We start from the raw sequence: 12,463 nt of genomic DNA, 5'->3' as shown, positions 1-12,463 counted from the left end.
ATAATAATATGCAACGTTGCAAAGTTGTGTTTGAAATGCACTATTAATCCGTTCTGTTTTATTTTTATTTTATTTTGGAATAACCCCTGCCCGAGGCACTGGCTCGGTAGAGGTCTTAATAATAATGTCGACAAATGCGGTCGTCGTTCGTGTATAAATACCGCCTCCATTTCGGATCATCATTTTGCAGAGAAAAAATGAACGTTATTCGTGAGATTTTACGGTAAAATCCTTTCGTAAAGGTTGTTCAAAAGCAACACAAAAAAATATCCCGTTACCAATAACGATCCTGATGAGCCCAGAAATAAACTCGTGTTGGCTGACGGTCACATGACTCACCGATGACGTCATGAGGCTTCATGCTGACGTCCGTGTGCGCTCCCGCGATGATGATGATGATGATGATGAAGTTGGATTCTCTCTCCGGCAAGCAGCAACTGTGAAATGTTGTCAAAGGCAGCAATTAGGACTTCACACTTTTGTTTGGATGGCAAACAAAAGTTTTTTTTTCTCACCTTCATCTTCGAACCCCTGCGATGTGCCGGCTGCTCTTCTTCTTCCACAAGACGCCAACGCGACAACCTTTTTCCACTCAACACTTTGCAACTTTTAATTGTCAAGTTATTTGAGATGTTCTTATTATTCTCCTCACACTAAAGCAGGGGTGGCCAAGTTGGGTTCTGGCGAGCCCCTACTTATGCAGCCTGTTTTCCATGTCTCTCTCCACTAACACCTGATTGATGATCAGGATCGTTATCAGGCTTCTGCAAAGCGTGCTGATCAGCTGATCATTCGATTCAGCTGCGCTGAAGGAAGGAGTCACGGAAACCAGGCTGGATAGGGGCTCTCGAGGACCCAACTTGAGCACCCCTGCACTAGAGGTCAGTTGTTGAGAGATTGAACATTTCATCAAGTCGTTTACTGGCAACTGATGTTTACTCACAAACTAAACATGGAACAAAGTCAACACGTGCGGTTTATTTGAAACAACTACATAGCTTTGCCTTGGGACAATTCACTTAGCTTAATGCTAACAAACAATGCTAAAAACGGCCCTGACATGCTAACGGTTTGGTAGTGGTGTTAAGAATAATTGAACACAAACCTGCGGAGGAAAAAGCAGATAAAATATAGAAGAGTACCGAGTAGCATCGTGCCAAAATATTTTGGGCGCGTCGCACCTCTAAATTCAGGTAAAAGAAATTCAAACACTACAACTTCATTATTATGATTTCACTTCCTCCACCCTCGTTTTGTCTGCGAATTGGGATAGCCTTCTCTGATTGGCTGACGAGTTTCCGGTCAAAATATCCACCAATGAGCTCATGCGGGCAGGATGTCAGACGTTTCAACAGCTGCTGATTTTCAAAACAATGGCAGCTAATTTTCACTCACAGGCATATATATTTTTTATGCTCTGCAAAGAATTAAGAGTAGTCGAAGCGGACCGATCTTGATTTGTGTCTGTATGACTGTAGTGTTATACTGCCTCCCGGTGGCTATGATGAGCACAGCAGGAGCAGCACAAACGCTTTCAAACTTGACATTCTGCTGAAGTACGTTTTTATAAAATACAAAATATACTTTTCCTTGTTAAACTATACAAACACAAATATTTTTTGAAAATGCTTAGTTTTGGTTTTATTAGTCTTAGCTTTAGTTTTTTGGGTGTGATTTTGTGATTAAAAAAGAAACCCTAAAAGCTCATTTACAAAATTAAGAATATTAAGCACATTTACACTACAATTAATATTAAGTTTTGTAAAATGTGGTTTCAGTTTCCGTTTGGTCACATGACAGTCAAAACCTGGGCGAACATGTGACGTTTATTTTGGTTGTCAGCGCAAATCCAGTCGATATATATTGCACAAAAGGATGAACGCAGCAGCGGGTGAGACTTGGGAAGAAAATCACGACTGCAAAACAAATTGTTTAAAAAAAAAGAAGAAGCCATTTTAGTCACATGACTGCATAATAAATGATGTTCAGCAGTCCAAACACAAGTGCCACTGAACCCAAAAGTCAGCAAAGACACACACACACACACGCAAGCAGCGCTGCCGTGGCAACGGCGTACACAACGCGCCATCGTTACACATAAAGCGCTTTCACAATCGGTGCGTGCGTTTATGTACATAAATACAAAGCGTATTGATTGATCATAGAAAAAAAACACGAAGAAAGAAAGAAATGAGCCTCGGTGAGTGTTTGTCCAATTGATGCTTACAAAGCTCATAAAGTTGGAGTTGCTTGTGCTCGGCTGGCATTTCCCCCAAAGGACGTCACTCCATCTTGGACATCTCAAACTTGGTCGTCTTGGTTTCCTGACGCACAAAACAACAAGTTTGACCTTCAAACGTCCACCCAACAAGACATTTGATTGACAGCTGAAATGAGCACAAACCAATAAGAGTCACTCAAACCCGCCACTGGCTACGGGCCGCCGAACGTCAACACATTGATTTTCCACGTTATTTTCTTTCTCTATGGCGAAAAGGCCACCGCGTACGGCACACGCTTGCACGAATAAGATGGGGAGAAGCGCATAACATTGCGTATCATTCTTCAACATGATTGGTCTTTTCAACATCCACATCCACGCGATTTCTCCACAAAGTGCATCGCCTCCTTCCATTTGGATACGTAACATGTTACTCACATTCTTGACATAAGAGCCATGTTGCGGCGAGCTCACAGTGAACATCACACAAGCACGTCCTAGCTTGCGTTCACCTGAATTGATGTCAAGTGACCTCCGTTGGCTGCTTATCAACACGGTGGCAAAACAAGGGCTGCTCTTTACCAAGACTTTGGCGCCCCCTGCTGATGGGAGGTACATTTTGACTGGTTGTCAGACCTTATTGCTGTGACAGCTTTTTTCTTTTTCTTTTTTACATAATGAACAGTCCTAAATAAATCAAAGTTTAGCCATCGTAGACTAAGCAGAATCGAAAACGGAATCGTAAAAATCTCATCAATTCTCATCCCTACTCTCCACCAAAACAAACAAACAAGCTATGAAAGCAGCACGACACGTTGTGTTTTCCCATCTTTCAATTTGATGTCCACCTCACTTTCAATGGTGCCCACATCCCACAAACTTGTGATTTTGGACTCCAATATGGATCACCATTCTGATCTTTATCAGAAAGGAATTGAAAATGTGAATAAATAAGGCAGGAAATCCAACCGGATCAATCATGAATTTCCTCATACTCGTTCCTCCAAAACGAGAGCCAATTCCACGAAATGGATGCGATGTTGGGAATTTTTTTTTGCAGAAAGCGTCGGCACTGAAAGTCGTGCTGTGGAACGTCTGTAATTGTGCCCAACGTGTCCCACCCGCACTCACCTCGTCCGAGTCGAGCAGGGGCGGCAGGGCGCTGCGGGCGGGAAGACACGGACGACATGAGCGCGGCGCCATCGACGGCAAAACATCAGACGGGCACATGATGCCAACACTTACACGTCAGCCATGGACGACGGGATGTTCTCCTCCACCCATTTCAGATCTTCATCCTGCAAAGCGCAAGCGACGCCCAGTTAGGTGCGCTTCAACTAACGCCGCGCATTGTTAAAGGCCGGAAAAAAATCAATATGGCCAAATATTCTTGCGGGCCTCGACAAGGATCCATACGGAGGCGTCACGATCCAGATTGCACATTTGTGTTGTGTTCACAAGCGTTACACGTTTGGACACACCTTCTCATTCAATGCGACACTTTATTTTCACGACAATGTACATTTTCACTGAAGGCGTCAAAACTTAAACAAACAAAAAAATGAAAATAATAAAATAATCACATAAATAGCCGCCTTTTTCTCTGATGACTTTTTTGCACATTCTCTCAGTGAGCTTCAAAAGGGAGTCAGTCACCTGAAAGGGTTTTCTAACCGTTTTTAAGTTGTTCCCAAACGTAAGAATGACAAGAGTATGCAAAAAAAGGAACAAAAGCAAAGGACGGCTATTTTGAAAAATCTATCATATAAAACGCGCTTTCAGTTATTTCCCCTTTTTTCCTTTTTTCCCTTCAGTACATAAGTCCACATCGGTCCATACATAGTTTTGATGCCTTCAGTGAGAATCTACAAAGTCATGAGAATAAAGCAAATGCATGGAAGAAGAAAGTGCGGCCAACACTTTTGGCCTGTACTGTATTTTAAAATAAGTAAATAAATAAATAAAAGGCCAATCGACCGCTTGTATCTGGCAAAACCTTTGAGTGGGGTCACCAGCGTTGGCTTGGATGTGTGTGTGTGTGTGTGTGTGTGTGTGTGTGTGCGTGTGGGTGTGTGTGTGTGTTGTAAACATTCACCACTTTGTTGGCTCTGGTGGCACCGTTGGTCTCATTCTTCGCACCCCTCATCTTCATGCCCTCTGCAGACGCACAGGCGGGGAAAACAAACGCACCCAAGACAGTCAGGCATTCTTTTGACTTTGATTATTTATTTTTTTGCTAGGAAGCAAACAAATATTGTGAAGCGTATTGCTGCCTGCCACAAATTTAAAAAAAAGAAGACAATTATCCTGACAACTTTCCCATTTCCACCTTTCAACGTCATCCATTTCACAATGAAACGTGATCAGCCATTCCTTGCGCTTCAAGTGTCTGCTGTAGTACAAATACTTTTGTTACTGTACTTGAGTAGTTTTTTTTAGTACTTTGTACTTTCCTGAGTATTTATTTTTTAGACTACTTCTGACTTTTTCCTGGTAAAAATACTTTTTACTTCTACTCGTCGAGTACATTTCAGAGCCTGTACTTTTCTTTTTTACTAGAGTAATTTTTTGAATGAGTACTTTTACCAAAATTGTTTTTTTTTACACATGTAACTGTACTTTTACTCAAGTAGAGAATGTCAGTACTTTTCCCATCTCTGGTCTTGACGTAGCGACGCTGCTGCTCGATAATGCTGTGTATGAATTAATTTATTTATTTTTAATTAATGAGGCGAGACTGCGCCTAAACCTGGGAATGCAAAAGCCACTTTTTCATTTAAATTTTTATGTGAAACGTAACAAATTATCATCCAAACTTTTTTTTTTCCCGTGGTAAGGCAGCAAAACGCTTGCGTACAAACACGATGATGCAGCGAGGAGAAAGAACGGACGACTGACCAAAAGCTTCGTTCACCATGAGCTCCTCCTCCTCCTCTTCATCGTTCTCCTCATCATCCACCAGAGGGCGGAAGGCGTACCTGGAACACACACCTGGAAACATCAACTCGTCGGCCCTCGCCATATCACGCTCTCACGGGATTGTGTGTTTTTTTCTTTTTTAAATACAACTCATTTGATGTTGCAGATTTTTGCTTGGTTGGGGGATTCTTCAGCAAACCGGTTTACACAACGGCACGTCTACGGCAAACTAAAGATATTTATCTGATTTTATATCATCCTAGTAATAATAATCCCTCCACGACCAACGGCTTTATTGAACAAAGGCTGAACAAAAAGAAACGCAGGCGCATTCTTTTGGACGACCTGCCGACGACCGACGCCATCAGTCAGTACGCAGCACGCAGAGTGGCAGCTAACTGTTAGCCAGGTAACGTCAAGCGCGCTAACTCTCCACTCTCCATCATTTGAAGTGTACAACGTGGCGATTGCCACCCCCAAGTGGGCAAAAACAGGATCTGCACCTCACATGCATACTTTGTGTCAATATTTGGTCAAGTCGAGGCATAATGATTATGCAACAACAACAAAGCAATACAGTAAGTGTTTAAGGGGAAACGACATTCTAATAACTCTCTTTTACTGTATTACTTGAAAAAAAAATGTTGAACTTGATCTAAATAACTAGCTGGGACTAAATGAGTTGAAAAGAAAACGGCCCACCGCTGGTTGTTGGCCGACGGTCGCCATAGGAACATGATGACCAATAGGATGGCGGAGAACAGGAACCGCCAGAAAGCATCATCAATCCAAAGCTCGCGCCAGTCCTGCACGCACACGCACGCACGCACGCACACGCATTTCATTTTGGGTGATGGGAAGAAATGCACGCGCGAGTGCTCAACACTTACAGACTGACATTTGGCCATCTTGAAGGTCTTTGTGGTCCAAATGATGAAGATGACTGATGCTACACACACACACACACACACACACACACACACACACACACACACACACACACACACACACACACACACACACACACACACACACACACACACACACACACACACGCCATCACAAACAGTTAGGTGCACACAACTACAAACACACACTATTGCATGATTACACAGATATACACAATTGCACACTTAGAAATGCCATTCACACACACACACACGCACACACACGCGAGTGTGAGTACCGATGACGGCAAAGATGAGCGTGTTGGTGAAGTGTCTGTAGAGCGAAAGCTTGACCAGGTTGCGTCGCAGTCGGAGCAGCTTCATGGTCTGAGCCAGACTGACAAAAATGTGCCAGCACAAAACGCAGTCAAGGAAAGACAACAAAAGGGAAGAAAAAGAACTTGGACGTCAGCCTGAATCCTTCCCACAAGGTGTCAAACTCGGGCGCGGGGGGCAAGAAGCGGCCCGCCGCGTCATTCCCTGTGGCTCGCAAAAGAATCATCTTGCGCAACCAAAATTTCAAATTGTCGGATGGAATCAATCACACGTTTCAGATATAGCAGCATTTTGTTTTGTGAGCAAACTATTATTAACTTGAACAAGCTGTGATTTTAAAACAAATTATCCATCAGGTTTCCATCCAATTGTTTCACATTTTTGAAGCGAATTTCCTGAAAATGCGCAAAATGACTTCTGCCCGTTTCCATCTGTTGTTTTGTGAATATTGAGACGGGACTCCGCCGCTGTAGGTGGCGCTATACACCTTATAGAGATGTGATTCACCAGTAATTTAAAAGAAGAAGACCAGGAAGCGACAGCGCCGCGCGATGACGTCGTAGGAGTCTGCTTTTATCATTTTTGATGAATTGTAGCATTTCTTTGCTGTTTTCCATCTAAAATTGCATGATTGTTCGTTTTTGATTTGTTTCGCCGCCGCCCCCAAACATACCTTACTTTATCGTCCGCCATTGCTTTGGGACGACAAACGTTTGCGTGACGTAATATCCGGTCAAAATGTGCGACGTGTATCCGGTCTTGTCGGCAGTTATTCGCAAAACCCAAAAATGCGCATTTTCCTTTTTTGGACACACTTTAAAATACACCCTCTCTAAGCGTACAATTATTTTTTTCCTTTTTCCAGTTTGTAGCGTTTCCATTAATTTTATTTTCGCATTATTTGAAAATTGAAATAAAAATGGATGGATGGAAACCCAACCAATTTGTTGTGTATAACGTCGATGAAACATTTGACGGCCAACGGAGCAAAATCGGAACAACAATGTGGCCTGCCACAAAAATACGTTTGACAAGTAATGCCGACGTTTGACATTTATATTCACATGCAAAAGAGACCAAAGTCCGATTTGGGGTGGGGGGGGAATAGGAATTGTACTGCAGACCGCATGAAAAAAAATCTGATATATAGCAAAAAAAAACGAGAAAACATTTTTGAATTGAGTGCAGTGTGAATATATGGGAAAGTGGCAGAGCAACATTTTGGTGCCCCCTAGAGGCCGCAAAGGATATCCACCAGATGACGCAGGAGTCGGTGAAAGCGAGCACAACATCACACAGAAGAATACTGCTGGCGTTGTTGCCTCGATCCTGAAGGGAGACACACACGCTCTTGGTTTGACATGACAGCTCGCCGGCAAAGTCGCGTGCCGGCGCGTTACGCGACTTACGGCGTTGACTCGTAGGACGCCCTCCACCACGGAGAACATGAGGTAGAGCAGGCCGACGCCGAGCACGCGGTGGAGCAACGCGCCCAACCTGGGCCTGACGGACACACGCGCACCGTCACGCGCACGCCGTCATGAGAAGGACACGCCCCCCCCCCACACGGACACTCACTTGACGATGCCGTATCCCAGGCTGGCGATGACGACCAACACGCGGGCCAGCGTCCTCTTGACAGCCGACAGGACCTCGGCGAATACCGCTGCCCCGCGGACTGGAGCCCAAACAACCGCCACAAAGGCGTCGGCACGTGACATGTCGGCGTGCGCGGCGGCGCAACGCGGGCGTGCACTCACCGGACATGCCGTCGTATCGGATGCTCTGAAACTCGGCGTAGTACACGGCTTTCTCCAGCATCCCCAGGAAGATGACGCCTCCGATCCAGAACTGAATCCTCAGCAGGTCTCGCCAGTAGCACGCCGACAGGAGGAGCCACAAGAGCGCCAGCAGCACGTACACGATGCACATCCCCATGTAGAACTGAGCGGGGGGGAAACCACAACAGACCGACCACCACGCCTGCTTGCTCAACTTGACAATTTTGCAAGTTACGAGTCATCGGAAATGACTTACACACACACACAAAATCTTCTTGTGCAGGTTTTAACACGAAAAACAGCACCGCCTTATACAAAAACATTAGGGACAGACCGATTATCGGTGCCGATATTTGGCATTTTGACAAATATCGGCCTTTCTCTCACTGAGCGGTGAATGCTTGCAAATGTAGCAAATTGGGGTTTTCATCAGGATTTGTAAAATGTTCAGACAGTTTTTACTCAAACACATTCAGACCATTTTTCACTGTCTGCGAAGATTCAAATTTTAATTCAATTCAATTCAAAAAAATGTATTCCATTCTTTAAAAAAGAAATGAAAGGGGGCAGAGAGAAGTGAAGCGTGTGGTATCTGCCCCTGATCAAAAAAGAAAAAAGGAATAATAATCAACACAAAATAAATGACATTAAGCAGTCAAGATGCTATATATATATATATATATATATTTATATATATATATATATATATATATTTGCAGTAATTGAGCTTTTATACATTTTTTACAAATACGAATGGACAGATCTTTTAAAACCTTTTCCAAACCCTGACAAAAACTTTTGGAAAACTTTATTCACAGCCCAAAACTTTTGAGGAGCTATTTATTTGCTTTGTTTTTCATTTCGCTTAACACGTGATGACCCTGGAAGCGCCCTACAATTTCTGTTAGAATTTTTAAACAAAGCTGTCTATTCTTTAAATGTTTCAAATTAAAAGAACAAGTACATTTTTTGACGCTATTATTTTCTCTTTTACCGCAAATGAATGCCAACTTGAAATATTGGTTATCGGCCTCCTTGACTACTAATAATCGGCATCAGCCCTGAAAAAGCACATCGGTCTGTCCCCCAAAAACATACCAGATGACACAAGTTGAATGCAGTGGAACCTCAATTGAACGGACCCGGAAGCACCAGATTGTGGATTTAACAGAGAGAGACTAATGTCCGCTCCGCTCCAGCGTCTCTTCGTGGGCAGTAGTAGTCAGTCTCCAAGTTGCATCATCGCATCAACAGCCAGAGACCGGTCCACTTATTGACGGGTCGGGCCAGAGATGGACAGAACCCGCTAAAGCATGTCGACAAACTAGCACCAAATTCAACGGGTTCTTACCAGCATGAGCGGCCATTCCGAGGCCGAGATGTAGTCGCGAGGTCCTTTCATGCTCACGTCCACTGCCAACAGACGGCACACGTGCACATGTTAGCATGCCTGTCACAACAACGCGGACACATTTTCTCGCCATCAATGATAATATCATTGATGTGCTTTTATACATAACAATATTGCAGCATAATTCTCGTACATACTTTTTATGAGCAATTCATTCCCAAGAAAATTGAAGACTGGCATTGAAACACAAAAAGTTAAATATCTTCAATAAATGAAAAATACAAATAAAACTGCACCGGTGACAGAGGAAAGGTCAAAAATGTGGACACACCTCAATTTGTTTGCTTTATTCTCATGACTTTTTACATTGTGCATTCTCACCGAATGCATTCAAACTAAGAATGAACACGTGTGGAGTTACGAACTTCCAAAAAAGAAGTGACATCATTGAAAACACGTTTTCGATGGTAGCTTCTTGAAAATCGCCACCTTTGCTGTGATGATTGCAGTTTGCACACTTTTGGCATTCTCACCTCTTTGGAAGTCCTTCAATCCTGTTTGAAAAACATTCCAGGTGACGACTCTTCAAGCTCACCCAGAAAAAAAAAACATCAGAGCAAAGAGTGACTGTTTTGAAGAAACTACAATATAAAACATGTTTTCAATGATTTGACCTTGATTTGAAATGAACGTGTGTTCATTCATAGTGTTGATGCCTTCAATGTGAGTCCACAATGAAAAATAAAGACAATGACATGAGAAGGCGTGTCCCAACTTTTGGCCTGTTTCGTACAGTATTGAGTTGTGGCAGAGAAACAAGTTTGGCTTCTTTCCGTCTTCCGAGAGGCGTTCGCAATCGCAAGCTGTCGGGACGTGGACGGCCCTCCATCTTCTCTTTCTCTCTTTTTTAAATTTTTTTTTTACCAGTGGAAGAAACTGCGTTGGATGGTTGTGTTGCAAATGGACTTCGTTGTGGTGCCCCTTTCTTCAAACAAATGCAACGTAGCGTCTTGTCGATGTTAGCGGGCGGCTCGCTCGGCGTTCGTTTGGCTAATCCAAAACGTTCACAGCTAATTCCATTTAGGCCGCTCAACTTTCTGGGATTTTACAATTAGAGACGACGTAAACTTGACTTTAAGTACACTCATTTTCTCTGCTTCAACCATGTTCATGGTGTGTGCGTGCGAGTCCCGCCTCCCACAGCGGCGAGTAAGTTGACTGATCGGGGAGGGAAAGAAGCAGCGTGACGTTCGCAAGCAAACACGCATGTCAATGACAATTATTCCAGACGGGCTACGGAACAAACAAACATAACGCGTCATCATCGCGACACGTGAGCAGGCGCAAACGAGAACGTGTACTGACGCTGCAGGTTCCAGGGGGCTTCCTGGTTCTTGTCTTTGACCTCTTGGACGCTGAGCAGGAACATGTACGGACCGTCCGCCCAGCTCTCGGCCACAGCGTCCAAATGAGGGTGTGCGGCAGCCTGGGAGGGAAAACAAAAACAAAATCACGACCGGCGTGCACATCGGCATCAACATGACATCACTTTGACGTGAGCGAAGGTGAGTTCAGGATGGAATGAGATCAAATGAGATTGATAAGCAAGTTGGATAAAATCACGATGAGTCATGCACGATATGAAAAATTACAGATGATTTACCGAAACCAAAACTGTTTTTTTTTGTGTGTCTACTACAAATGTATCCATTGTGGTAGTTAAAAGAAAAAAATATTTCAATCCCGCTTTCTGCTAATGTAGCGGGTCCGAGGAAGGATGACAGCAAAATGGGGTCAATAGTTAGGTTTCAATCCAATTGTTTTGATTTTTTTTCAGGCCAATGTTGTGAAAATGTGCAAAGCGGACATGCGACTTATGCCCGTTTAATCTGTTGTTCTTATGCAAATATTGAGAGTGGACTCCGGCGCTGTAGGTGGCGCTACACACCATCGAGATGTGATCCAGCAGCAAAAGACCAGGAAGCGACTGCGCCGTGCGATGACGCCGTACGAGTCTGCTTTTGTAATTGTTGATCGACCGTAGCGTTTCTTTGCTGTTTTTCATCTCGAATGGCATGAATATTCGCTTCTTTAATTTCAACAAGATTTCTGTTTGGTCGTCCCCCAAACATACCTTACTTTATCGTCCGACATTGCTTTGCGGCTACAAACGTACGTTTGACGTAATTTCCGGTCAAAACGTGTGACGCGTATCCGGTCTTGCCAGCGCTTATTCGCAAAACCTGCGCCTTAAGTGATGAGATTCGCCATCGCTCAGCTTGGCTGTGATTTGTTTACGTTCCGTACGACCCACAAAGGGTCCCGCGATCTCGTCGGGGATGTGGAAAGTGCGGTGAAAGTTGATCGAACTCGCCAATTTGTAGTGAAATCCAATGTGATGATTTAAGTGTCCGACAAGGAAGGCAAAGTACTCAAATTGGTGTCGGAGCTCTTTGGCAGCCGTCAAAGTTGGTGACCTCTGATGAGTGCAGGTTGAAAATGAATTGGGGAAAGGGACAAAATGACGAGAAAAAAAAAAAAGGGGGGGGGGAACTATCCGGACGAAATTTGATGAGAGAACGAGATGAAATGAATATGAAATCAGGATGACGAGGCGAGATGTTAATCATGTAAATGAGACGAGAAAGACAACATTTGCGATGACATCATCTCAAGAGGACATGAAAACATCAAGTTGACCTGTTTGGGAGGACCATCGGCATTTCCCGCCGAAGTCGCCGCCGCCGCCGTCGTCTTCTTCTTCTTCTTCTGGTCCTTATCAGCTTCTCCCGCAGCTGACTGGATGACGACGACACGGAGGAACAGGAAGTGCAAATGAGTCACCGTATTAAAAACTCATTCACTCGCAGGCATTTTCACTGAAGCAACTCCCGTCGCTCCCGGCGGTTTCACTGGATTTTGACATTGAAAGGCCCACAGAATATTGCGTTGTATTGCTATAAAAACA

The 12,463-nt window shown here is 43.9% G+C and overlaps 1 protein-coding gene across 4 annotated transcripts in view; it reads right to left on the bottom strand.

The window, feature by feature from the left end:
• Positions 1–958: 958 nt before the first annotated feature.
• The window catches only part of LOC147171707 (Golgi-pH regulating cation channel), a 55,469-nt gene continuing 43,964 nt past the window's right edge, over positions 959–12,463 (bottom strand). For 3 of the 4 annotated variants that reach the window (XM_086080736.1, XM_086080735.1, XM_086080738.1), the window contains 15 exons: positions 12,196–12,294; positions 10,861–10,981; positions 9,496–9,557; positions 8,124–8,307; positions 7,942–8,041; positions 7,773–7,866; positions 7,615–7,692; positions 6,327–6,435; positions 6,031–6,089; positions 5,843–5,946; positions 5,120–5,199; positions 4,317–4,378; positions 3,467–3,519; positions 3,353–3,383; positions 959–2,324 (listed from right to left, as the gene is read on the bottom strand). In XM_086080736.1, coding sequence (XP_085936862.1) covers positions 2,283–2,324; positions 3,353–3,383; positions 3,467–3,519; positions 4,317–4,378; positions 5,120–5,199; positions 5,843–5,946; positions 6,031–6,089; positions 6,327–6,435; positions 7,615–7,692; positions 7,773–7,866; positions 7,942–8,041; positions 8,124–8,307; positions 9,496–9,557; positions 10,861–10,981; positions 12,196–12,294 — 1,278 coding nt within the window. In that variant the 3' untranslated portion in view covers positions 959–2,282. Of the gene's footprint in view, positions 2,325–3,352; positions 3,384–3,466; positions 3,520–4,316; positions 4,379–5,119; positions 5,200–5,842; positions 5,947–6,030; positions 6,090–6,326; positions 6,436–7,614; positions 7,693–7,772; positions 7,867–7,941; positions 8,042–8,123; positions 8,308–9,495; positions 9,558–10,860; positions 10,982–12,195; positions 12,295–12,463 lie in introns of those variants that run through there. The other variant, XR_015095583.1, reaches the window with a different exon arrangement.

Source organism: Leptonotus elevatus, chromosome 7 (assembly GCF_054856555.1).
Source record: "Leptonotus elevatus isolate MCC_2025b chromosome 7, RoL_Lele_1.0, whole genome shotgun sequence".
NCBI lineage: Eukaryota > Metazoa > Chordata > Actinopteri > Syngnathiformes > Syngnathidae > Leptonotus > Leptonotus elevatus.
This window is presented reverse-complemented; position numbering and strand designations above follow the sequence as displayed.